This window comes from Corvus kubaryi, unplaced genomic scaffold (assembly GCF_017639235.1).
Source record: "Corvus kubaryi isolate FWS band 111438036 unplaced genomic scaffold, C.kubaryi_AGA036_p1.0 136, whole genome shotgun sequence".
Classification (NCBI taxonomy): Eukaryota; Metazoa; Chordata; class Aves; order Passeriformes; family Corvidae; genus Corvus; species Corvus kubaryi.
In genome coordinates, this window is record NW_024580670.1 from 53,603 (window position 1) to 81,233 (window position 27,631).

Below are 27,631 nucleotides of genomic sequence, written 5' to 3' on the forward strand. Positions count from 1 at the left end.
CCCGCTGCGCTCCCGTGCCCCCTCAGGGGCTGTAGGGCCGGGCGCGGCCTCGAGGGGCGAGGGCGGCGGGGCCCCCGGGACCATGCGCTGAGCGCCCGGAGCAGCCGGCGAGCGAAGTTGGGGTGGAAGATGAACAACGCCGGTAAGTGCGCGGGCCCGCCGGGAAGGGTCTCTGCTTCTAGACATCTTTTCCCCGGGGCCGGCGAACGCCGGGCGGGCTTCCTTCCTCCGGCACCCTCCTTCCCTCGGGCCGGCACATCCCATCGCCAAGGATGGCACCCCCGGGCACAGCTCCTCCGGGGCTTGCATCCCCCTTCTCCCCGACATCCTTCGGGGCCGGCGGGTTCGGGGCCGTGCCGCTGGGGCTGGCACCTCTCCTTCGGGCACTCTCCGTCCAGGGCCGGCCCTCCTTTCCCCTGCGATCCAGCAGGTGCTCAATGGCTCCCCGAGGCTGTGAGTGCCCCATTGCTTGCCCAGCCCGTAAGGGATCAAGGGCGGGCGAGGTGAGGTGTTCCGGGGACAACCAGACTGGCAGACCGGCAAGGCTGCGCCTGCTAAGGAATGCGGCTGTGCGCCCACTACTCCCTCGGATACACTCAACCCTTCACGAAGTTCCTAGGGAATTTGCTGTCACTTTCTTTCCAAAAGTATATTTTTGGGGGGAGGTAATGTTTTTTGCAGAATTTGCTCTCTAAGGCAAACCCAAGCCTTTCCTCCTCCTTTCTGTTAACTTCTCAGAATTTTTCCTTGGAAACTGGGAAGGTGAAAGACATAGCATAAGGGAACAAGTCATTCAACAGTTAAAATATTAAAAGATGCCACTGGAAAATGGGGGCAAACTTTAAACTGTTCACCCAGACTTTCTGATTTTCAGGGGCGAGGCATGTGTGTGAAAAACATAACAATCCAAGAAACAATTATGGGTAACTGGAGTCATTTAGAAAAATTTAATGCTGCTTCCAGAATTAAAGATGAAGAGCAACAGCTCTTTCTTGTTAGCCCTAAAATTTTCCATTGTTTTCTTGTTCCAGGTGAATATTTCTGGGCACCTCACTTGCAATGAATGGGTACATCCTGAAGCCCAGAGATTTTACCGCTAGATACCTTGCCCTACAACTGTTCTGTTGAATCATTGTTTGCCAAAGCATAGGAACATAGGATTGGAAAAGCTCTTTTAGGTCAAGCCCAGCACTCCACTGTTCTATCAGTGTGTTATACCACTGCTCTGAGTTTAAAGCAAAAGGTTCTCTTTCCTCTTGGAGTAGGGAGTGAGACACTTTCCTAAAATCTGGTGATATTTCCATTCTATTTTCTGATCCTGGTCTGGACTGGATTCTGTCCCTCCCAGGAGACAAACTCATTTGAAAATGAAGCCAGGCAAAAATTGCTTTAGCAATGATGCTCCTACCTCTCTTTCTTCATTTCTCCATTATTTAAAACAGACCAGCTCTAATCTACTCCTGTTGTCAGTGGAAGTGCAGGGTAAGGAATATCAGATGTATCCATTCGTAAAGACCTAAACTTTATTAGCAGTTTTTATTTTTCAGGAATGTAGGACCGAATGGGACTATCTTCATTACCAAAAGCAGTACCCGTTGTTACTACTCCTTTTATTAATTCCTCCAATTATATCTTAAACAAAAACCTTTCGGGTTTCAGCTCTCCTGCTACTCCTGGTTTCCAGACCAGATTCAACACCATTTATTCGTGTGATTACATTGTCCTTTTGCTTAAAAATAGTTCTTTTCCTCTTCTGGTGTTTACCTCCAGGTTGTATTTATAGAGTGCTCATATCCCTTCTCAGCCTTTGTTTTGTATGTTCGCACAATGCAAGGAATGTCTCCCCCATCAGTGCAAAGCAGAACTTCCTACTGAATCGAGGGGTATTTATTAACTGGTACTTGGGCACCAGCATTAGCTGTCTTTGTATTATAGTGAGTAATACATATCAGCAGTAAGTAGAGTCATATGTGGAGGCATATATGTCAGCCTTGATCCCACAGAAGTTAAAATAATGACAGACAGAAAACTGGAAGGGAGATATGGATTATCCTCAGAGATGCAGAACTGATATGAAAAGAAAGATAAAGCAATCCACCCAAGGCCACAGGAAATCTGTGGTAAGAGACAAGAGATCAGACCAGCCTTCTATATAGGACCTTCCAGCCTCTAGTAATTTTTTTGCCAGGTGCTGAAATGATGCTGCCCATAGGAAAAACGTACAGACGTTAGACTCCAGATTGTTCAGATATATAAGCAGACTGTATATTCTTTCAGCTGCTACTAAAAGTGATATAGGAAAAGATGCTGTATGGACCTGTCAGAGAATTTTAGCCATCTTTGGCACCTAAGAAGCAATGTATGAAACAACAGGTTGCCTGCCTCAGTGTTAAGTTACTGTTGTGAAAACGGAGCCAAACTGGTGACGGCACAAACACAATTACATGAAAAAGAAATATATGGTAGTAGTTTAGTACCAAGATTATTTGTCATGTACCTGTGATTTTTCATAGCTCAGCCCACCAGCAAGATATGTATGTACAGTCTGCTAGAGACAGTGAAAACACTGAAGAATTTTCAGGATCAAGATGTTTTTGGTATTGAAACATCCTGATTATATTGCCTTTTGATTTTTTTCCCCTTCTCCAACAGTGTTTCACTATGGGATGTTATGCTGTTGTATTGTATTTACAGATGACTGCAGTAAAGCTATATAGTAACAGAAATTTGTAAGGTATTGATCTGATATCCCGGAGTCATAATGCGTTGATCTAATCATAGAGGATGCACTCCTGTAACTGTACATAGCAACATTTTATTTCTGCAGAGTGGGATATGCTTTGACAGCCCAGCTGTTAATATTGCAGTTATGACTTTTAAGAAGACAAAATTCCCATGGGAATTGTTGGGATAGTTACTACTGACTATAGGTCTGTCTTCACACTGTGGAGCCCTCTTGCTATATACAGAGTGCCTTTGATCACAGGAACATATACTGATAAGAGAGGATAGATGTTTCTCAAAAGTATCAGACTTACGAAGAACATGAAATACCAATTTTGTAAATATCTGAGGCATTTAGGGGCCAATGACCTGCTGATTTGGATTGGGACCTCGTATTTCAAGTTCCTAAAGTCCAAATTCTCATGCCATGTAAGCCATGTAAGTATCTGATACATGTTCAAGTCAAACTGGTATCTAAATCTGGACTGAAATCCCATTTGAAAGGAAGACTTACACTCCTACATGGTTTGAAATTCCTAGTCTGAGTACCTTTGCCATTTCAAGTGACTCCCAAGCAACTATTTTCACTTCTCATGTAACTTTTGTAATCTCAGACTTTTCTCTAGTGTGAAATAAGTGATGCACTTATATGCTGTAAACCAAAGAGAACTATTTCTACATCGAATATTGCACAATTAATGATGTCTCATTTATTTACAGTACATCCTGGGATCCTACCAGTGACAGCACTGGTGTTTTACGAGTTGAACCCCCTCAAAGGAATGATACTTTCCTTGTAAACCATGCTACCTCATCTATTTAAATCTCCAACACATTGAAGCAGGTTACACAGCTTATGCTGGGTACTTAATTCAGGATGACATTAAAATGGCTTATCTTCATAGGCAGCTTGAACACACCCTCGCTGTCTCACTTGGACAGCTGGCAGAGTTGTAATTACATATTCGAACCTACAGCCTTACATACTGGAAATGTAATAAATGAGTTTTAGGAGACGGTACTTGGCTTGCCTTACATTCCTGGCAGCATTACTATCGTGTTTTGTGCCCATTTTCTGGCCAGGTCCAAACCCAGCTGTTCATCTGCCAGAGAAGAGCTATCCATTTCACTTACAGTGAAGTTACATGTTATTTTGATAGGAAGCTCTGTCTACCATTCTGTCAGAACAATTTATTCTTTAAGGAGGACGCACTATGGTCGAATGATAAATGCAAGCTGAAATAGTCACAGGTACAGCATTTCCTCTCTCTTCTATTTTGTTAAGAACTTGGTGTTGTTTTGGTAGCTGTGAAAATTTTCTGCTTTACAGCTATATCGTGCAGTCACACTGTTTCCATGAGATTCTGGGTTTGTGCAGCAGTTTGCACACGCTGCTTTTCTCAACAGTATGAGCTCTTAGCACTGTCATTCTCTGACATGAGAGGGAGTCTTGAGCATGATGGCTGCTGCTATAGGATAAGTTCTTTGTTGTTTTATGTTGTTATCTAGTTCATAAAATAGAAATGCTACCATGAAATAACTTCTGTCCTTCCTGCTCCAAATAATTTTTGTCTCTAATAGTGTTTTTGCAAGCAAAAATAAATTTCTGTTTTTACTGCTATTCTTAAGGTTGCTTATTCCCACTTCCTCAGTAGTGGTACTTTGCTTGCTTCAAATGAGGAATTTGATCCCAGTCTTTCGAAGAACGTACAGATCTGCTTGATAATGGCAACTATATAGATGCAAAGACATACATGCATATCTATGTAGTATTTTAGTAGCACATTCTGATTTAAGAGAAAAACATTTATGTAACAGAAATAAAGGCTAAGGACTGGCTAGCTGTCAGTAGCGAATATCTGTAGTAGTTATCTCTGTAACATTATCAAATGGTGGTATGCATAGTGGTGGGACCAGGACATCCTTTTCCTTGGTAGGAAAGCAAACAAAAACATATAGGTTGACAAAGTTTACTTTACGATGCAAAGATTGGTGAAAGGGTAATTAACAAAATAGGCAGGGCAGCTGTATAAACAGATCTGGATCATTAAGTTCGATCCATTCAAACAAATTACACTTAATACATATTACAAAGCAATGAATTTAGAGACAATCAACAGCCTTGGGAACAATTTAGAGGTCACAATGGACAAGCAGATCAACCTGATACAGTAACAAGCTAATGGAAAATTGTGAGAACTGGGCCTAGGAAAGTACTGAACTCTGTATACAGCATTATCAGTATGCAGTGTGGAATTCTTCTTATAGGTCTGCCCCATGTACTTTTATAGCAGCTATTGAAAAACTGGGAAAAGTTCTGAGAAAATTCAAAAGAAGATGCTTCAGGAAGGGCAAAATTGTCCAACTGCAAAGATTTAATGAGTTAATTTGTTCAGTTTACAAAAAAAGAAGAACGTACCAGGACATAGCTGTAGGGAAGTAGATATCTTCCCTAGAGAAAGACTGAACAATACAAGAGTCTTTAACCCCATGGAAGAAACAATAATAAATGCTGGAGATACAAACTGGAGATAGAAGCAAGGCAGCACTAACTGGAAATAAGGGCTTTATTTTTAAAATGAACAATTAATTACAGGATTAAAATGACAGTGGTACTGAGGTATGTAGTCCACCGTTTGCTGACTTTAGACCAAAGCCTTCTAGAAAATCAGTTTTAATTTCATTCTGATATAGCAATGTGAAATTATAAAGCTCCTGATCAAAGCTGAACAAGACTTTCTGATGTCCTTGTCTGGATATTCTCTCTCTGCCTCCTGTTTCCTCTTACTTTCCATCTGTGGATTTAAATCGCTTCTTCTTGGGCAGAAGCAGTGGCAGACAAGACTTGGTTTCTACTGAGATTCTGGGTTTGGTGCAGTCCCACCCTGCTGTTGCAATATTGTCCCTTCACCTGCCCTATCACTTCCATCCAAAAGCTCTGCAAGTCCCTGAACAATGCATTTCTGCCCTCTGTCCTCAATGCCTTTCCCATTTTAACATATGTCTGAGTTGAATTAATGCCAAAGGCGTGAAGGAAACACAAGTCCACAAAAGTTCATTGGTCAGAAAAAGCTACTCTCAGCATCTTAAGAGAAGCCTGAACTGGATTGCAGCACCAGTCAAGGCTGGAACCAGTATCTGCACTGTGGAACTACGTACTTTCTTGAGCCACTCACAAAGAGCATGGCCCTGGGACGTTTCTGCATATATCCAGGCAAATGTGAAACCTCAGTGTTTAGTTAGTTCTCAGTGGTGGTGCTTTGTAGGTATGGTCCCTTCTAAGCCTTAATTAAATTCTAGGCTAAATTTGAAATCCTAAATTTGAAAACATTTGAAAGTGGGTAGTTGCAGTATTTCTGGTGATACCGCACTACAAAATGTTATTGTTTCAAAGAAACACTTGAACAGTAAAGGCTGCATGGGTTGATTGCTATTCCAGGAGAGCTGGTAGGCTACTGTTCACTGCTTAGAAACTTGGACGGGAGGAGACTAATGTAATGTAATTTCATACGGATCATGGCAGGAATGGAACTATGCAGGGTTGCCTGAAGGAAGGTGGGTAAGGAGAGGAAGCAGTCCTTGTCAGTACAAGGAAGCATCGAACAATAAGGGGAGGAGCAGGCTAAAGGAATTTGTATTCCCCAAGAGTTTCCTTTTAAGCACAGGGTGGGTGTGTCTCCCTCCAACATAAAATACATCCTAAAATAAACATGCACAATTATTTGTGAACATACACATTACTTATGGTGCAATGTTACATTGTGTCCATTTAGAAGTCACAGCCGGAACCTTTCAAGTGGCTCAGACAGCAAAGGAGGCAGAAACTGAAGCAGAATGAAATTGTTGTGATAAAAGGCAAGAAGCTGTGCTTTCTTTTGTTTGGGTTAGTTTTTTAAGCAAACACTTATACTCCTCCCACTGCCTCTCCCTCACACCCCCAGCAAAGAAAAAGGAAAATTGTTTAAGGAGCCTTGTGAAAGGCAAGATCAATGGACAAAGCAGTTAGGAAGAAAACTGTGTAAGCAAACAGTAGTGACCAGTAGCTGGCACAAGTGGGTAAGAGAAGGACATGACAATGCCTGTTACCAGACTGTGAACAGGGTCCGTTACCATATGTTCTCTTCCAATAGCAGTTTTACTGAAGGTAGCGGAAGGAAAACTCAAGATTATTTGATCCTTTTGCTGTAGAAAATTATCATTGGAGGGAAAGTGGGTAACTGTTTAAGCTGTATTTCTTTTAAGTGAATGTCTCCGTGGTTATTTTGCTTAAAGGAAATGAATTAATGACATTATTTTACTTCAGATTTGTTTATAAGACAAAGGAAGGCCCTGGCGTTCTCTACAGTTCAGTCTTTTCTTCCTTATTCACTGTTTCAGTACAGACACTCTCTGACGAGAACAAGGATGAGAAAGTAGAAACTTCAAGTCTTGTCACATAACCAGGAATGGACTAGGTGTATTTGTATCCTACTCTTGGATATACATTCCTAGGAAAGGCCAGGCACTGCAGAAAGTGGTGTAGTACCTCCAAAGTGATGTTTTTTTCTTGGAGTTAGTCCTAAAAATGTCTTATTATGATGGTAAAGGTGTAAAGACTCAGTTTTAGCTAATAAAAATGTCATTAATTTTACTAACAGAAAGTTAGTTTAGGATGTTCAGTGATTTCAATAACTGATTTAAGAATGCAAAAGGTAGATCTTGCTGGGGCGCCAGGCTTACAAGATACTAAACCCACTTCTGTTGCCTCCCTGTTTTTAACTGGCAAGAATCTTCAGTACTCTGCAGCCTTCAACTGCTGCCTGCAAAAGAAGCAATGTTACTTCAGCAAAGGTGGTGTGTTTGGCACATAAAGTTTCTGACATAATGGGGAGGGAAATATGAGTTACCCGTTCTGTGATTAGACAGACACCCAGCAGCCTAAAGCAGCAGCAGTGGATACTGTGAAGCACCACAGTAACTGCAGACTGGTGAATACACAGCTCTCTCTCCCTCCTTTTCCATGAGTTAAGTCTCCCACATGCAGCTGGATTGGATAAAACTCCAGATACAGAATAATTATTAAGCGGTATACACGATAAGCCACCTGATTAGAACAAATTTTTCATTCCTTCTGGGCTGAGATCACTGATTCAGTTTTCAACTTAGATGAAATCTCTCTGGTGTCTCATAACTCTAGAAAGACTGTTTTCTGATTACATCAGAATGACTCTTTGTCAGCTTTTTTCTGGGTATCAGAAGAAATTTCAGGAAGGTTAAGAAGATCAGAAGAAACAGCCTTTTATGTCTCCCAGAGTCTAACCAAATAAATAGGCCAGTGTAGTTCCTTACAAATTACTCCAATTATACTAAGATAACAGTAAGAAAAGTGGCATGCCACCAAATATCAGGACAATCAGTGAATCTTTTTCAAGCAGTTTGCATTCAGTATTCCTTTATTCTCAGTACAGTGCACAGCTCAGTTCTAACTGTCTGCACTTCCCCATATCTAAAGTCTGCATTTCAAAATACTCTAAATAAAAACAGCACAGTAGCTACACTTTCTGAAACTTATACCATGATTTTGGATAGGAACTCACATAGGAATGGTGTCCCAAATTTTCTCTTTTGAGATGCTATTCCCTTATTTCTTGTGTGTAGGGAATGAAGATTATGCTCAAAGAATTGTTTCTTTCTCTGTCATGATGAAATAGTTTGTCCTGTGCTTTTCCTTACAATGGAGAACTTTCCTTTTTCCACCACAATGTGCAAATTAAAATTATAAAAATAATTAGAGATTTCTGATTGCTTAACCATGTAATTATCTATTGATGGCTGGGAAACAGCAACAGGAGGAAACAACGTCTCCCTACTTATTACCATCTGTAACTATTTGTTATGCTGGCTTCTTCACACTACGTATTTCATCTCATCAAAAATCTCACAAGGGAGGATTCCTATTGCTGCCCATTTATGCAGTCTTTCAGCATTTCATTTAGTTTTTGAAGAATATTAATTTCAGGACCAAGACAGCTGGAAATGGCTGTGGCAGGAAAACTACTGTGAGTAAAATGGAGATATACACATGATTTAATCCACGTAGCTTCAATCTTGGTTATTGTCAGTCTGCTTGATTTCCCCTGCATGTGTCAGCACTACCACTAGAAATACGCGGCTGGCGTTATGTTGCAAGATAATTAACTTTTTAAAATACATTTTGATATTTAGAGAAGATTGTACCTGCAAGGGATCATGGCATTTACAGGAGGAATGGAGGATCTTTTGACTACATGGCTGAAGAAGCTGTTCACTGAAAACAGAACTTGAGTTTAAACCAGTAACTCTCTTCATGTTTTGGATTGAAGTATTTAATTCAGTTCATTATAGCTCAGCTGCATAATCCGTGTAAAGTATTAGCTGAGCTTTTAGCCAACTATCTTATCCCTCATGATTATGTTTGACAAAGAAAACATAACTCCCTATTTTGTTACCACGGTAATGGCAGATGGGAAGATTGTGTGTCTGGGCATCAAGACTTTGGTTAGGTTGAGCTAAACCTTAATCTGTTGGTAGAACTAATTTTGTTCAGTGCTGAAATTCTGCAAACTACCTCTTGAAATTAAAATAACTGTTACAAAGTGTTCGTACTGTGTTACATGAATGGCTACTATACCTGAAAGCCATTAGTTTCATTTTGGTGAAACACTTAAGCATCATTAAATCAAAGTGTTCATATTTAATGATTTGGCAAACATTTCTGTGGCAGAAACAAAAGGTCCCTTAATATTATTATTACTTCTGAATGCAGGAGGTGTTACACATCTGTGGGCACCTGTTGTGTGATACACCCTTGGCTCTGCAGCCATACATCTTTCTCTCCCCAAATGTGTTGGGGCTGCATCTAGTTCAATTCAGTTTCGACCTTAAACTATGCTGGCTGAAATAGCTACAGTGCCACAGGGAGGGACAGTCCATATGCTTTGCTCCTTCAGTTCTCTTTTCAGAGCTCAGCCTTTTATTGGCTGGACTACTTCTGCATTACAAGTCATTGATAAAGTCTATTGTAGGATATATTCTGCACGCTTTAATAAGAAACCAAGATGACTAATATGACTTTTGTCTCTTTTCTCCAGAAATCTCAAAACCACCATTAGCACCGAAACCAAAGATTATTGGTCATCTTTCTCCAGCACCTGTCTCCAGATTTTCTCCTTCACTGCCAAGGGCTGATATTCTTCATAACCCGAACTCTGTGTCTAGGGGTCCCAAACCGCCTATTGCTCCCAAGCCGAAATTCTCAGCTGACACTGAGGGCAAATCCAGTGTTTCTACCAACAATAATTTAAATAAATGTGCGAATGGGAAACTGGTGTGTCTTGATGGAGAGCTGTATGAAGGAAACCGATGCAATGCTGATTGCCTAGAGTCCGAGGCAGATAATGAATACATTGTAGTTCCTGAAGTTCAGCTGACCAGAAAAGACTGCAATGATTTGGAACATGAGCATGATCAGAACCTAGATTCCTCTGTGGAAAATGAAGTCTCAGAAACTCCAGGAAAGGTGGAGAAGGAAGAGGATAACGTTGCTAGTGATGAGAATACCAGTAGTCGAGCAGTCATCGAAGATGAGCACCGTAACTCTTCAGATACTGCTGAACCAGGGGAACCAGACTCTGAGGAGTCAACCAGAGACTGTGACCAGTCGAAAGAACTTTGTGAGGAGTCCTTAGATGCCCCAGATGGGGATAATGATACTACCAAGAATGTAGATGAAGATGAGGATGTTGTAGGTGATTGTACTGAAGCCAAAAACAGGCAGGAAATGTCTTACAACCTGGAACTGGTCAAGAACAGTAGTGATTGTGAGACTGACGGTGAGAACATTTTGAATAGAGATGAGAAACTAATGGGTGATAACTGTAGAGATATCATTGCAATGCCACTGCCTGCAGATGAATCAATCCCAGCTTGTGAGAAGGCAGAGCAAGAGGAGGAGGAATTGCCTGAGGTTTTAGAAATGGCAGATGGGTGTCTAGCACATGATAATCACCACAGTGTGCATGCAGAGCTTGATTTGAACATAGAAGGAGACTTAGAGAACGATGTCTGTGCAAGCCCTGACATGCTGCCTGAGGAGGCCAGTGAAGAAACAGGTCCTGGCTTAGAACTGTGTGGAGATGAACCCAGTGCCAAAAATGGTTTAGCAGAGTTCATCCATCAGGCAGCAGCTGAAGAGGAGGAAGTAGACCCAGATGAGCACAATAATACAAACACAGGAAATGGCAGTGATGGCTACCAGATCACTGAGAGGAGAAGTGAGAAGACATCAGAGGTAGCCTGTGAAGCAAGCAAAGACTCTGGGAAAGGGGAAGAAGAAACTGTGAATGCAGAGAATATGGATGATGGCTGTTCGATTGCACCTTGTGAGAATGAATGTGGTGAGGAAATACCCATGGAACATTCAGATGAGAATCTTCAAACAGAAGGGGCCTCTTTGCATGAAGATGGTATAATTTCTGATAGTCTACCTTGTGGTCCAGGGATGGAGCCAGAGCCAGAAAACGTGGCTGTTGAAGAGCATAGTGAAAATACTGTGGAAGCCTCTAAATCAGATGAGTTGCAACTCAAAGACAATAAGGTGGAAGCAAACAGCCTCAACAAAAGTGTCTCAAGTTCACCTCAAGAGGTCCCACTTGAGGAAGACTTAGAAATCTGTAAGCATGGCAAAATTAATGTAGAATGTGGGACAAAATATGTTTTGCATGAAAATCTAGCAGTCCCTAAAGTGGTCATTGTGACTGATGAATCAGAGGAAAGAAAAACTAGCAGTGATTCCCTAGATGATCCTTATGTGCTTCCTGAAGAAAATGAAATTGCCCATGATGTGCAGACTGATTTAGGAGCTGATCACGGTAAAAGGGGTGAATTAGGCATGGATGGGGAAAACAACTTGCTGCCCACTGATCGTAAAAGTACTGTCACTAGAACACGATCTCTGTCTGGGAGAATGCCAGGCTATGTCCCAGAAACTGTTCCAGAAGAAACTGGACCTGAAACTGATTTACTCTCTTCCCGAAATGGCTCTGGGACAGAAGACTTAAGCAATAATTCCTTTTCATTGGAAGGAAAAGCAGTGGAAGCCAACAGGGCTTTACCAACCAAGTCAAGACGCTTTATTTTATATCCTCGATCTTATTCTGTTGAAGGGAGAGAGATACCTATCTCTGTTTACAGAGAAAGTGATGTCTGTGTACTGGATGGTGTTAGAATAAAAAGGACAGAAGACAACCTGTCTTTGCCTTGTGTCAATGGTTCCTCAGGTAGTTTTTCCCAGCAAAATCATCTCTCATCATGTGGCGTATCTACTCCATCCTCACTTGTTGATATACCACCTCCATTCGAACTTGCCTACATCACCAAAAAGCCAATCACTAAAAGTTCACCTTCACTTTTGATAGAGAATGACTCACCTGATAAGCATTCCAAGAAAAAGAAATCTTCTTTTAAGAGGTTTCTCACTCTAAAGTTCAAGAAGAAAAGTGAAAATAAAGTCCATGTAGATGTTAATGTTTCTTCTTCAAGGTCCTCTTCAGAGTCCAGCTATCATGGGCCTCCAAGGCTGATGGAGCTGGACAGGAGGAGCCTAAGTAGCTCACCTCAACTAAAATCGCATGTGGGGAAGCTCCGTGCATCTGAGTCTTCCTCAGCTGTTCTTTTCTATAAGGATGGTAAAAGAAAAGGAACGCCCAAGTCCTTCAGTAGGAGCGTGGCAAGGGTGGAGTCCTTTGAGGACCGGTCCAGACCTCCTTTCATGCCACTGCCATTAACGAAACCTAGGTCTATTTCTTTTCCCAATGCCGACACATCTGACTATGAGAACATTCCTGCCATGAGCTCTGACTATGAAAACATACAAATTCCTCCTCGAAGATCCACGAGAGCAGGAACTTTCACCGAGTTTTTTGAAGACCCCAGCAGGGCATTATCTGCTGCTAATGAGAACGACGGCTATGTGGATATGAGCAGCTTCACTGGCTTTGAGAACAAGCAGCAAACCACAGACCAGGAAACAGAAAGGTACTGTAATAAATTATTATGTAAGACCTGCTAGCCTTGGCCAAACAAGGCTAGGTATCATAGGCAGATTCTCCATGTTGGTTGACTTATACCCCTCTCAGGAAATGCTTACAAGAAAGATTGGAAGAATACAAGACAAGCCTCTATCAGTGAAAAAAAAAAAGACTTCAAATTAACTCCTTACCTTGTAAATGAATACTGGATCTGGATCCTATGATTTGCAGGCAGAAAAAAAAGAATATTCAAAATGATTTGGTTTATCCAGTGGATCTAATTTTTGTGGTTGGCAGGGGAAAGAGGGAGAGCTTGCTTTGTTCTTCAGTCAGAAAGGTCTCTGACTTCTTGACTGAATGAAAAGAGAGCCTATTTGCTGGAAGGGGTCCTGCTTAATTTTTTCATTCCTGTCAATTTCCCAAAAAAACAATATATACATAATTTATGTTTCAAAGTACATCAGTTAATTATAAACCAGAAAACCCCAATGAACTAATCAGATTAGACAGTTAATTTTAGAAGTTGCTTTAAGGTCTATCATGGCCTTTAGACAGAGCTCCTAATTTATAAATGAATTAAATAGGTCTGAAATCATATGCACTGCTTACATTAATAACAATCTTTCATCCCATTCCATTAGGTTATTTGCAAACAAGAAAATTTCTTTTTCATAGGAATGTAGGAGCAATGCACTCAACACCTTTGAATTTGAACCTGTTGTCAGATTATAGCATACAATCAGTGGAATGCAGAGATGTAAATAAGAAGTGTGTTTTCCATTAAGTTCATGTTTAGCAGGTAATGAGAAAACAAGGTGCAAAGCAAATGAATGAAAAGGAATGTCTTTAATGCAGTTGCATTTTGTTAGAGCTGTGTGAAAAAGATAAAAATCTTAGAAGTAAGGTTTTCATGTCCATTTCCATCCATCATTCTCCAAAAGATTTAATACTTGTGTTTCTTTGCAACATTTATTTTTTCTGGTCCTCTCTCTTGTTATTGTGGATGGAACAAACCATGGGCATTTCACACACCCCTCTTAGGGTATTTCAGACTTAGGGAGTAAAATAATTTTTCTTTAACACCTCTGAATGAGTCTTGCAAACCATTTCTAAGACACAAATGATGTGGGGTAGTGAGTAGGACATGGGAAAAGAGATTGCATCAAGGCTTAAGCAGTGGATTCAAACACATGTGAAACGGAGGGATGTGGAACACAGGCCTATGGTCTAGCTCTCTGGAGCGGGTGGCTGCCTGCAGTGTTGGGAGCTCCAGTGATGCTGACACAAGAGACATGGTGGAGCGCAGTGCAGCTTCGCAACACACACCACCACATCCCCAGAACAACGAAAGCTACATTGCTCACTTGCTTTCAGTAGTTTGCATTTCACCCAGCACACTGACATTTGCTTTTGAAAAAACCGGCCAGTTCTTTGTGTCTGTGAAACGCCACCCATTTTAGGTAGTTCTTGAAGAACCAAGTTAAAAATATTAGGACTACGTCAACTGCTGTGACTTGGGCCCATTTATGAACTTCCTGTGGAAACCTGTAGTTTCAAAGGGAGAGCCAATCCAAACTGGTTCAGGAAGTCTCGAGGTCAAGGCATGAACATAATTCTTCAGCCTGCTGCTTGTTGTGCATGCAGTTTTTGCCATTGGGAGTGAAATGAAGGCTAGGCTCCTGTACAGCCCCTTTATCAAGATAACCAGGGTGGAGGGGAAGAGCACCAGGCAGACATAATTACCGCTGAGATAGCTATTATTTGCTGTATTTGTCAGCATGTTTTGGACAAAGACATGCCTGAAAATCTTTGATGAAATGTAAATACACATCCCGTGTAAATGCACATCCAGTGGCATAACAGACTTGAAGAACCAGTATATGGTCTAATTGTAAAGCAAAGCAAATTGTACAAGCAGGTGCACTTATTTACACATGTATACATGATGTATGGATATGGATGTTTTATTCACTGCTAAAGCAGTCTGGCCTAAAATACCTCACCATGGATTTAAGATTTCTAGTACGAATACCTATCAAGCATACCTCTGCCACAACCACACAGGGATAAAAATTACTTTGAACTGCAGCTTGCTCATGTCCAGGGGCCATTTTCAACTGTTTGAGAGTACAAGTGTGTTGGATTAAACCCTTGCAATAGATGGTATTTGAGCCCATGAACCTCTTTTTGGTGCATTCACCTGCAGAGCACTTGTATTTAGCATCTGGTGATACCTTATGGAATTGCTACATTGTTGATGAATGGCCAAGTACAACTCTTTATCACACTTCAAAGAACTGATTGTGAGAGTGTTATAAAAGATTATTATCAACCAGGAACCTTCACTACTGCGTATGACTGGGGAACAGCGGGCTGGGACGGGAGTTCACAGAACCTGTCAGATGAGAAGATTCGCTGTTTCATTTTCTTGCTTAAAAGGACAGACCATGTGTAGTAGATTTAAACCAATAATTTCTAATTAGAAGCAATCAAGTTTTTACATCTGATAACTGAAGTATTCTAGAAATAAATCTTAACTTAAAAGTACCATTGCCAGAACAGAACTGACAACACTGCCCCCCGAAGAGCAGTTATTGTGTATCCCCAAAATCTAGTTATCTGGTATTAATAATTAAACTCTGATTCAGGTGTATGATAATATAGATCATCATTAGCCTTCTGTATGGTGTAAGAATAAGGGGTCCTAAGAGGAAATGAACAAAATTCCCCTAATCTTTACCCAGTCCACATAGTCTGAAGGCCTGAATCAGAACCAGTTTTCATTTTCCTGTGTAATCTACAATGACCTTGCCTTGCCAGGGAAGTTGGACTAGGCGGTCTCCAGAGGTCCCTTCCAAAACTAATGATTCTCTGATTCTCTGACTCACTGGTTTTTGAAAATCACTTCCTAGCTCCTTTTCTCTGAAGATTTGCACTATAGAGTGCAAAGCAACACAAACCAATTGTTCAGGCTGAAAGAAAAGATAGCTGTGCCCCACCTCTGGGACAGTACACTGTAACTACAGCATTGCCTTGACCCTTCACAAACCAAAGCAATTTCATCATAGTTACTGGCTTAAATTGCATCAGATGGAAGTCAGTTAGAGATAAAGTATTCTGCATATGCCGTAAAGAATAGCTTCACTAACCTAGTTTGACTGTCAAAGCATCAGCCATGCATATGGCAGTGTGATAAACATCAGGGTATTAGGAAAGGGGTACTTCAAACACTCATTTCATAGTTTAGGAGAGAGAGAGAGAATCTTTTACCAGCATTTAGATAAGGTCAGGAAGATGGTCAGGAAGTTTTCAGAATTTCATTCCCCCTTTTTTGCTTTCTGGTTTTAAGTCTCAATCATTCTTTCTGCTAAGATGCTCAAAATCCAGAGAGAAAAGAAGATAGGGAGAGGAATAAAAGGAGTATTCCTTCAGTTCCACAGCTAATCCCACTGTGATGTTGAATACTCATAGAAAATAAGCTGAAAACCTGTGGTGTTGTAACCTGTACATTCCTATATCCTTCTACATAAAATGGTCATTGATACATACTAGAAGACCCTCAGTCTGATCATCATACTTAACCAGCAGCAGGACTTGCTCAGACTTTGACTCTCAAGTAAATTTTTGTGGGCCAGTGTGAGGATTGCAGTGCTATGTCCAACTGCACCAAGGCTTATGTAATATCTAATAGGTCTCTAGAATTGCCATCTCATGCCTGTAAATTATCCCCAGGGCTCCAACCTTCCATTGCTTTTCAAGACATAGGTCATCTATCTGATGCTTCTCAGCCTGAGTACAAGCAAGAAAGCTGATCACCTCTTCCATATACCATTCCTTTGCAAATGTGTTTTATTCACAAGGGATGTGCTTCTTCCAAGAAGAAGAGAGTGAAAAAAATTTATTTAGTAGAAAGTCAGAAAAAAACCATAGTCTATGTGTTAAGCAAGTGATATATTTTCTTTAATTCCACCAGTCTGAAGCAGGAACACACACGTACTTAGGGACTGGTACAACAGTGCCAGCATCTGAAGTGCTAGTGTTGGAGAGGATGCTTCATGGGTAAGCAGCTCCGTTCAGAGTTTTGTAAGCAATCCTCTTCCTGCATAGCCAGAGTCAGTCTGGGCTTCTGTCAGGCCTACATGCAAGATCACAAGGATGATGTCAGCACAGACCAATTCCAAAATGTATACCAAAATCATATTATAGTTAGACAGCAAGAGAACCACTGTTTATGGTTCATGGATCATGGGGGACACAAATCCCCCTTCCTTTAAAAGGAGAAAAATCCAGTGGATAAGCAATTAGTTCCCCCTCCAGTGAATACTTATCTGTCCCCTTGCCTCACCACAGGATTCATCACCCTATGTTCAAATTATGACACTTAGAGTGATTATATCTTCTCTGCTCCCTGCAGGTCATCAGTCACTGATTAGCAGCTTGAGCAGTCTGTATGATTGGTCCATTACCCTTTTGTAGCAAACACAAAAAACAGCCTAACAAAAGTTGAGCATAAGAAACATCTTAGAACATGACTTCTCTGCCTAAAAATTGTCTGAATAGCATCCTACTTGTACATTTATATGTCTTTTAGCTTAGGATGAAATTTAAATCATTAATAATGACTTTCCTCCAACATAGCACATATTTTTAACCAATGAAATCAAGATGTCATAGTCTGGGTTCTCTCTGTTCCTTCAAATGAGAAGTATGTAGGTTTTGTGAGATTATATCACCAACTCTTAGAGAAGCACAGTATAGTATCTAAAAACAGGATATGGTGGATAAGGTGAAAGTCTAGAGATAATTATGAAATGGAAGCTTCAGTATAAATAGTTCATACATGACAATAGCAATTATCAAGAAAGGACAATCAGTGTTGTCATGTTTATCACAGTAAAATAAATACACATTAATATTATATATCTTTTGTTAAACTGTGAATTGAGACCTGTTGAATTGTAAATCTGTGTCATTTATATAACCTCAAGGAAATTCATGGTGCTTTAATTTACATGAAAGACCAGTAAGTTTCCTAATAAAAAAAAGGTTCCTGTTACAGCAATACTGGTAGGTTTGTCAATATTTTTAAAAATCAGAGAAGTACTTGGTGAACTGAGGCTTGGTAAGGGTGCCAATTAACCTACAAGGCTATTATTTAAGGTTGAGAACAGACACAACTTGACAGTCTGATGTATACAAAGGCAGAAGCAAATGTTCAGGACTGTTCTGTGAAGTCCAGCAGAGCGAGCTGAATTAAACCTGCACACAACTGCAACCATTACAATGGGGAGAAGCTGAAGATGCCACCTCCTAATTTTTTTGAATTCTCTGAATAAATGAGATTTTCTTCATCAATATATTCTCCCCACTTTCCTTCATTTTCTTTTTCTTTCAATTAGTGAAGACATTTGAAAGAATTTAACTTCTAAACTTCTAAAATAGGTCAACGAATAATACCCACCGAGAAAAGAAATCAGAACTGTTTCTAAAACAGTGGTCTGTTTTAGTGCTACTTAAATTCACGCACTTAAACTCATTCCAAGAGTATGAGAGAGTGGAAGGGCTTCTGTAAAGGATATTAGAAGGGTTTAGGAAGTGTCTTTGCAATTGGCCAGAGAGCCCTTTCATTCAAATATTAATCAGACAATCAAAAAAATTTTCAAATTATTTTACAGAAGATGTCTGAGATTATAGTCTGGCCCTGGGGAGCTCTATTGCTTGTAAGCAGAAAGCACTTTTTCTTTTTTCATAATAAATGTCATTACCATTATTTTCCTTTAAAAACTTTTACCCTTTAATGAGAGGTTAAGTAGGCCAAATCTTCCTCCCTTCTAGTGATCACGTCTGTAGTCACAGATAGGTGTTTTTAAAAGCTTACATAAGAAAACAGGTGAGAAAGTGCATAAACCATAGAGAACATAATCTGAAAATTAATCATAGAGCTCATGATATCCAGTGTAGTACATAGCAGTCAAAAGTCCTTAAATACAAAACACAGTCTGTTTGGAAAGTTACTATCATTAACACATGGAGATGCTGATGTCCTCCTAATTATAAGTAGCTGAGCTTGGCCCTCCAGCTAGTCATTCTTCCACAGGCCCTTCAAGTTTGAACAGTCAGAGGAGCTGATGCTGCCATGGAGATTTTCCTGTGGTTCGATCAGGAACGCTGTGTGCAACTCTCTGGAACACGGAAACAAGTTTTTTGACAGGTTTCAGTGAATGAATCTTGCCACATGCAAAAACATCTTCCCCTTACTTTACCTGTTAGGATTTATATTGCATTTGGAAGGGAAGTCCCAATTTGAGACCTGAATTCATTAAGGCAAAAGGCAAGAAGTCGAACCGATACAGTGACTGGAACAAAGGTCATTGACCAATAAGGACTTTTCAGTGCCTTCAGCACGAGAGAAGGTAGATGTGCCCTTTGCAGTTGACTGTGCTGCTTTCCCAAGTAATTCTTGCTGCAAGTTGTGTTTTCCCTGCCATTCTGGGGATACTAACACTGCAGATCCCAGCATACAACTGAGCTTTTGGGCAGATCACTGGGGAAAGGGAACAAAAAGCCTTTCCAAGACAGTAGCTGCACATCAGTTTTACTGTTTTCATTGAACTCAGACCCCGGAGAAGGAGTTGTGCTTAAATCTGTGCATTTACTGATCCCATATACCATTTCTACTGCAAATCGGAAGTTCCCCAGGAGCATTCCCCGAGGCTGTGGCAGGTTATTGTCAGTGTAGGGCTGGTTGCTTCCTGATGCCTGATTCCTGCAGCAGTTCTACAGTGCTAGGCTTTCTGAGGAAGCGAAGAAGCTGGTAGAGTGGGTCCAAGCAGGAATCATCATTTTGGAAAGAATGTAACTGTTGGTCAGAAAAAGATTAGGGCTCCTTGGTAAAGTCTAAGAAAGTTGCACAAGTAGGTATGACAGTCGTTCAGCATTTGAAGTATGCTGCTATGCAGCTGGCAGGAGAATCCTAACAGCAGTGCCAAGATTTTAATCAGCTGTGAAAAATACAGCTGTGGTATTGCATCAGATGGGCATGGAGAATGGCCATTAGAAACTCCTGAAGCCTTTCACTCCTTGGATAAAAAATGCAGCTGAAGCAATAGGTACAGCTAAAGTACCTGATTGTTTTTTATACAGGTGCAACCTGCCCCTTCCAGTGACAATTAATTTAGGTGAACTGTGGCCCAGAGAAAACCATAAGGCTATAGTTGTTTCTGTCCCAACAAAGAGCAAATGAGGGGGAAGCATTCTAAAGATCATCAACATAACCTCATATACAAGTAGCTGTGAAAGGAGAAGCAACACCAAATTTCCAGATGTTTCTGACATTTTGTAGAAGACAGGGGCAGAAAAAAGACACATAGTTTGTTAGCTGAAAAGCAGGTTTTGACCTGTACCACACTTGCCCATATGCTGACTATATCAAGACTATTCTCATCCCAATGAGCAGTCCAGTTACCATACATTCCTATTTATGGTAAAACTCAAGGAGAACTTTGTCAAGAAGAAAAAATCAGCTCATGCTTTGTTTTTCTGCTAGTCCTAGCTAGAGCGGCTCAGTACAGGCATGGATGTCAGAGGATATCCAAAAAAGATACGCATGTTCAACACAATTCAAGCTGTCTTTTGCCTCGCTGCTATGTATGATAATAGCAATGTTGCTTACATTACCCTGCATTTGTAGTAGAAGCAAGCTATATGTATACTGGAGACAAAGCTAGGCAAAGCAGGCTCTGAGCTACAGATTCAGCATAGGTTTTAGATAGTTGTTTTGGGAAAGATTTTCCCATCCTTTCCTTTTCTTGCTTTCTCAGGAAAACAAATTCTAGCTGCTGATTCCACGCAGTTCTTAGTTCTCTGCTTCTTAAATCCTTGCTCTGTGACTACACTAAGCTAGCATGCACCCATAGCATTGATGAGAAGCTTTACAAGACAATTTTGGTTTTGTAGGTCTAGCATTTCCCAGGGCTGGTGATATGTTAATGTTAGTTATGGAGGTAGCACAGAAGTGGTCTACTAATGGGGCTTAGCTCCTTTAAAGACCTGTATGGGTCAATTGTATGGAATTTTGCTGACAATCATTCAGCCAAAGAGAACCAAAGTGATCATAAGCATTGTGAGAGGCTTTTTAAAGAAACGTAATTATTTTTTAAATCACTTACATAAATCTATACATAGTTTTTCTTTATGTCAGTGTGAAATGTGCTGTGCTCTAGATCCTGTAGGTGGGAGAAAGTCCCATAAAAATGCTGTCACAGAGGGAAGGAGGATCAGGGACTGAGCCTAGAGACAAGGGAAAGAGACAGTGTCACTTGTGATCTGGTGAACGTGATGGAAAAAAAAATCTCATGAGCTTTCACCAGTTACTGAATTTTGCAGTATAAACCTGAAAGAAAGCTTTGTAAGCTCATTGCAGAGTAAGGGATTCCGGTACTATACTTGACTTCAGGCCGTGCACAACCTATTGAAAATCTTGACAACAGCTGCAGCCAGCTCTGACATGAGTCATGTTTTTATTTCTGTTTCCTTGAGTATTGTCTGAATTGCCACTGGGAATTAGAAGATGATAGCAGTTAATGCAGGACTTCAAGCTGCTCATAGACCGGGAGCAGTCTGCGGGAGATAACCCATTGCTGCTGAGAGCTGGGCACAAGGCGTGCTTCACCTTGCATTGTCAGGCATTAGAGACAGAAAAACAAGATATTAAGTGCTCTTGGATGGCGGAGTTTTTCTAACAAGCACCTTTGAGAAGTGTCTCCAGACATTATCAGTAATGTCATATTAATACCAAAGAAGGAAAGATTTTAATACATTGCCCACATGCAGGTATCAATTTTCCAGCAGCTCCATGACTGCTCTCCCATTTCCTCATATCCTTGGAGCTGTTTGTCTTGGTTCATGCTGCAGATGCAGATGTGTGGGGACAGTATCGGTAGTGAGGAGGCCAATGTGCTCCCCCGGCACAGCTTTGCATTGCACATCACCATCCTGCATACACAGCACAGCCTCACAGGGCTGCCACTGCTCAGACACAACATGCTGCATCTCACCCTGGCTTTGTTTATGAGAAATCCCAGTCTCATATAGCTCCCAGGAAATGGTCCAAAGACCTCAGCAGATGTTGGCTTTATTAGTAGATGGACTTGATTGTGATGGCTATTTGCATGATCAAATTACAGAGCAGAAAAGAAGGAATGTGTACACATCACCATCTTCATGTCCTGAGGGCTTTTATGCCTGGGTAGACTTCTCTGTCTTCCCTGTTTTCATTATATGAACCAGAAATACATTTCAGTGGGATTACACAAGAGGAGAGAGTCTGCTGTGTATTGCAGATTTGTCCTGGATGATGAATATGGAGCACAGAAGTGATACTGGTGTGATTTAAGCATTCCTAGCACCATGCAGAAAAAAAGCACGTGCTGCAGACAGGGTGATGAAATGTCTGTAATGGTCAGACCTTTACAGTCAATAACATGACATGGTATTGCATGCCATGTTCTGTGCATGCCTTTCTCCTCTCCCACCCCCACCACAAGCCTTACTGAGAAGATTTATTGAAGGAAAGATTGCACATTAGAATGCTGTAGTCTTTCCAGAATCCACTGCTCCATGACATGGGGTATATCTCTAGATTAGATTTGTAACAAAAGCAACAGAATGCTATTGCATTTTAAATGCAAATCCAGTCTAGTAGTTTATGGTTTGTTGTGCCACCCAGCAAAGTTATTTATAGTGTACAACACATTTTTAATTATCCTACAAGAATTCTTCTTTTACAGGACCCAAAGAAGGGTTAATATAAAAACTCCCTCTAAAAATTTGGTGTTCAGTGGCATACAACACTTAATTTTACTTTAATCAACCAATTAGAGTTAATGGATGGAAGAACATATTTAAGAGACACTGTTTGTTTTGCCAAGAACCCTCTTAAAGAGCTTATAAAAGGATTCTTTCCTTTAAAATATAAAAGGATCTATAAAAGGATCCAGTAATTGACTGGATTAATTAGATGCTATCCATCAAAGGTCTAGAGCAAGCAGATTTAGACCTATCATTAGTGAGCACCTTCCAGTGCTCTGTCTGACTCATGCTACACCAGCTTTATGAGTGTCACAGGGATGTCCTCAAACTTCTTTTTCTCAAAAGAAATACAGCTAGGTACTGGGGAACGGAGACAAGGGATAGTTGCATATGTCTGCTCCACAGTCTCCATCCAGCCATCCTCAGCTGTCCCAAATTAAATACCTCTTCAGTCTGTTGGCAGTTTGTCCTTATGCCTTGAATACATTTACTAAACTTGGATATTAACCCACTGCACCCCCCGATGGGCCCTCTGGGCAGGTGGACCTCGTCAAGGATAGCTAGTTTGGTGTTTCTGATGACAGTTTCTTATCCTCTTACATTTCAGGTATCAGTCTGCATTCTTAGTTCTGAGACTTGGCTAGAAGAACTCAAAAAAGACTCTTCCTTAGCACACATGTCTACAGAAGTAATGGACTGCATACAGTACAACACATCTTTGAAGTCAAACCTCCTGGTCCTTAAATAGGAAAGGGCAGTATGTGAGGTAAAACTGGGCACCTCAAAATCTTTCCTCTATACTTTCTACTTTCACATTGTCAGGCTTAAAAAATCCAGACAGTGGCAGTGAGAAAAACTACATCACAATGAATACATCCAGAGTAAAGAGCCACTGTGAGAGTGGCATATATTAAGTTGTCTGGACAAGTAATTTATCTTGCCATTCGATTGCAGTTTTAAGAAAAAACATTGCTTCAGTGGCTACAAGAGATATAAAATATGCGTGCCTAATTGAAAAGTCCAAGGAAAAAACCCCAACAAAATAAAGGAGTTCTGTGGTTCATGACATTTTTCCTGTTTCATTTGCAAGTTAAAAAAAAAAAAACTGAAGTAAATTCTGAACTAAACCATTTTAGAGTCACAGAATTAGGATGGTTTTTGATTTTACACAGTTATTGGGGAGAAGTGGCAGAATAATTTAATAGATTCATCCCAGCCAAATGTTATAAATCTATGTAATGTTTAATCATTCCAAGCGTGATTTTCCAACTAAAAACGCCTCAGCGAAACAAAAGGACAGCCAACTCTAATTTTGATGTGGGAAATGAACCTGACCTCTTAGAAGACAGAGGAGAGCACTTTCCTTCAGCCCTACAGATTAGCAGTTAAGCTCTGTTTCTCTCCTTCTGGAAATACTCTGCTTTAACGACTGGGTGAATCTCTGAAATGCAAGAAAACTAAGTTCACTTGATCCTAGCTTCACTGCATTTTTCCCCTGGTTTGTCCCCAGATTTGGCTGCATGGTGTTGATAAAGCAATTGATCCTGGTAGTACAGGGAAATAACAACTTGCCTTCCATCTTAAGAGTCCTGCAGGGCAGCATGGCGTTCATTATGTTGAACTTACTGTGCGTATTTTCCATGGAAAGTATGGAATAATGAACTGGTAACAAAATGAAAATAGAACATAAAGACTCTGGTTCCAAGTTTTAGTGACTAAATTACACTGCCAAAAAATAAACAAAGTAATAATAATCAGGAACATATCCCTAATCTCCAATCTATGATATGTGCCATGATATCAGACAGTTTCATTTTGTGAAATGTATCATCTTTTCCTAAGAGGATCCAGGACTCATAGTCAGAAGAACATTAGTAAATGTGTCATAGTCAGAAAAGTGACTATAAGTGGAATCTGGATGATAAATGATACGATGCCAGATGCTCATTTGGGGTACATATGTACCTTTGAGGATGTGAACAGCAATTTATGATTTGACTGCCTTGATGGTTTATGCTAGAACATGGAACTAGAATGAGCTGAAACATTTTCCAAAAGGGAAACATTCACAAAAGAACTGTACATGAACCGTACATCTGTTTTGACAGACTTTAAAGCAACTCCTATAAGCTGTAGCCTAAGACATAGAAAACCTAGTCTCTGCTTCTTGCAGGTCTGGTTTTCCAGATCACTTTGAATCAGTCAGCACTGGTAATTAGATTCTGAGTTTCTCACAACTGGGTGCCTAAAACACCAGCCACAGGGAGGAGAAAATACCGACAGATTCTGGTCTCAAAAACCGAAAATGGACACAGTCCTTTTTCATTTCTAGAACATCTGAAATAATTTCTTTTCAGTTGTCTGAGGCTCAAAAATAAATTCCTACACCTCAGATGTTACAGCAAAGAAAAACAGTTATCTCCTGGTCAAGTCCTGTACAAACTGAGCTAACGCTCCAGACTTTGCAGTAATCAGAATTTTCCATTCTACACATAGCAGATAGAATACTTTTTCATCACAGCTTTAAGATGTGAAGGAGTTTGACTTTCCGAGTATGTGTAAAATCAAGTGTCTCAGAGGAAAAACTGGGTGCATGGGATAACAATTCAACAAGAAAGCTTCAAGGCATAAAAAGGAGCAATATTATGGCACAATTCTATTTTAAAAGATATTTGAGGACTTTTGACACAGGTAGACATGGCGCCACTTGAACCATGAAATCTGTGACAGGCCAGGGTAGCTGGGAAGTCTTGGAGCATCTCCTGTGTAAAGATACTGATTTACAATTCAGTGGTAAGTGAACAGGTTGTTTAGAGCAGAGAACCTAACAGTGTACCTGCTGCAAAACCTCATGCTACACCGTATGGTATAAGGCCAGACAAGATCTTTTCAGAGTGGTCAGAGTTACCTCTTGACTTCACACAATCATTTGCGAGTGGCCTCAATGCCACGGTTTGTAAAGCAGCATCTATCTGCTGAAGGGTTGTTGAGCATATTTATCAGTAATGTCTTCATGTTAACCAGCCATTTCCTCATATCAGTCATGCAGCCAACCCATTGGGAGAGTGTGAATCACTCACATCTCTTTATTTTACCTGTGCTCATCCACTCCCAGAGTAAGGAGAGAACCAACAGCCATACTTTATTGCAGCAGGCAGCTGCAGAAAATCACAGCATAAGATAGGCATAACAGGGCGTACTGGATACTTACAAATCTATACACACAGTTGGCCGTTTCATTGCATTTTCCACGGCTCAAATGGAACCTGCCAAGGAGATCCTTGCACAGGTCTCCTTTCTGATCCTCTGTATAATACACTGGGCGTCCTTTTCATGGTGTCCTCTGAAAAGCAAACAGCATAAAGTGGTTGCAGAATACACTGTAGAGACAAGCAGGACTATGCACACATCAGGACACATTGGTGTGTGTATACCCCCCGTGGCCTTGTGCAGTTCCCATTAAAGTCCAGACGAGTGTTAAAATTTGCTGAGCTATTCCACTACTGCCTAGTCCCATCCTCCTCCTTGACCCTGGCCAAGGAGGCCACTTTGTCCTCTTCCTCAGCATGTTCCTGCAGCTTGTCTGACCCCATTCAGACAGCTAAATGGGCAAAACCTATTCATGTTTCTGGTGCTGAGCTAGCTTCAGGTTGAGGACCCAGGCCATGCATACTGTTAGTCAAATGGTAATGGAGACACAGTCTGACTCCCCATATTACAGCTATACTGCCAGATCTCTGACTGTAATACATACATACAAGGAGAGTTATGCCCCCCTGCAAAGTAAACCAGTAGATGTGGAGCAAATCCTTAATCTGCCTGCACACAGAACACTTTATTACAGAGATACAAACAAGTTTAAGCCACAGAAAATGGTTGATGAGGGCCAGCTCTTGTCTTTGTATTCCTGCTCAACCTGTTAAAACTGGGCCATGGCTTCTGGCTACATCATTGCACAAACTGCTTGGACTGACAGTTCTGATTCTGCTTCTGTGTGTGGCTGTGCTCACAGAGCAGGCTGGGCTGCATTTTCTATGCTGGCACGTTTGCCGAGCTGTGCCACAGCAGCAAAGTCAATGAGGGTGCCACTTGAAGAATGATGGCAGGAATCAGTGCTCTTTAGCCTGTGTGGGAGGTTTAAGCATGGGGTCATTTGGTCTGGGGGTGGGTACAGAGGAACACTCAAGCTCTCTTGAGGAATTAGGGAGGCTGCATTTAAAATACTTCTGAGGCTTGATCCTCATGCATGGAGTGTTGTCTCATAACAGCACTCATTTCTCATCTTTTTTTGTTCCTTCATGGCTTATAAGGCATATTTTACTCCTCTTCCTAATAAGTCAGTAACTGTGCCACAAATTGTCTGTCTAGATATTTAGACTTGGTTGTTGCCTTAATAAATGCAGCAAAGTTCTAGGCCCCCACTTAATTCCCCAATACCTGTAAAGTCTGATGTCAAGCAAGCATCCAGACCAAAACAGTAATTTTTACCTTCTCCCCTTGCTCTAGCAACTTCGATGGACTCAGTTGTTTTGAGGCAAATATAGAATATGGATCTAAGGGCTTGAATGTGAAATGAATAGGCTGATAGGTTTACAATATTTTGTCCCAGAAATGTAAATACCACCCTGAGGCCACATCCAAATGAAAACTCTTTGGTTGAAAATTAGCACCTGGACTTCAGCCTATAAACCCCCTCCTTATGGCTTTTTCCCCACGAAATTTACCTTTGGGGTGCACGAGGTTTGCTTTTGTGATCCATTAATAATTCTGAACCTTAATATCATTAGCCCAACAAAATTATCTTTTTGATTTATCGTAAATTGAAGCCAGTACACATGCATGCAACCCCACGTGGGAGCTACTGGTTTGTTCTTTCTTCTTCTGCAGTGTTGGTAGCCTGGGATGCTGTTTGACACCTTATCAGCATCCACTGGTCCTATACCTTTCCCTTAACTCCCCTCTAACTTCAGTACCATTCTCAGCCTGAGGCATATGTCAAATGGAGGGTTTATGCCAAGTTACTGCCAGATTGATTCTTTAACTGCAGGACA

The 27,631-nt window shown here is 40.9% G+C and overlaps 1 protein-coding gene across 4 annotated transcripts in view; it reads left to right on the top strand.

Annotated features, from left to right (window-relative positions):
* The first annotated feature begins 6 nt into the window (after nt 1-6).
* FGD5 (FYVE, RhoGEF and PH domain containing 5) overlaps nt 7-27,631 on the top strand; it is a 97,558-nt gene continuing 69,933 nt past the window's right edge. For all 4 annotated transcript variants that reach the window (XM_042053946.1, XM_042053974.1, XM_042053965.1 and 1 more), the window contains exons 1-2: nt 7-142; nt 9,834-12,777. In XM_042053946.1, the coding sequence (XP_041909880.1) occupies nt 130-142; nt 9,834-12,777 (2,957 nt within the window). In that variant the 5' untranslated portion in view covers nt 7-129. The remainder of the gene's footprint in view (nt 143-9,833; nt 12,778-27,631) is intronic.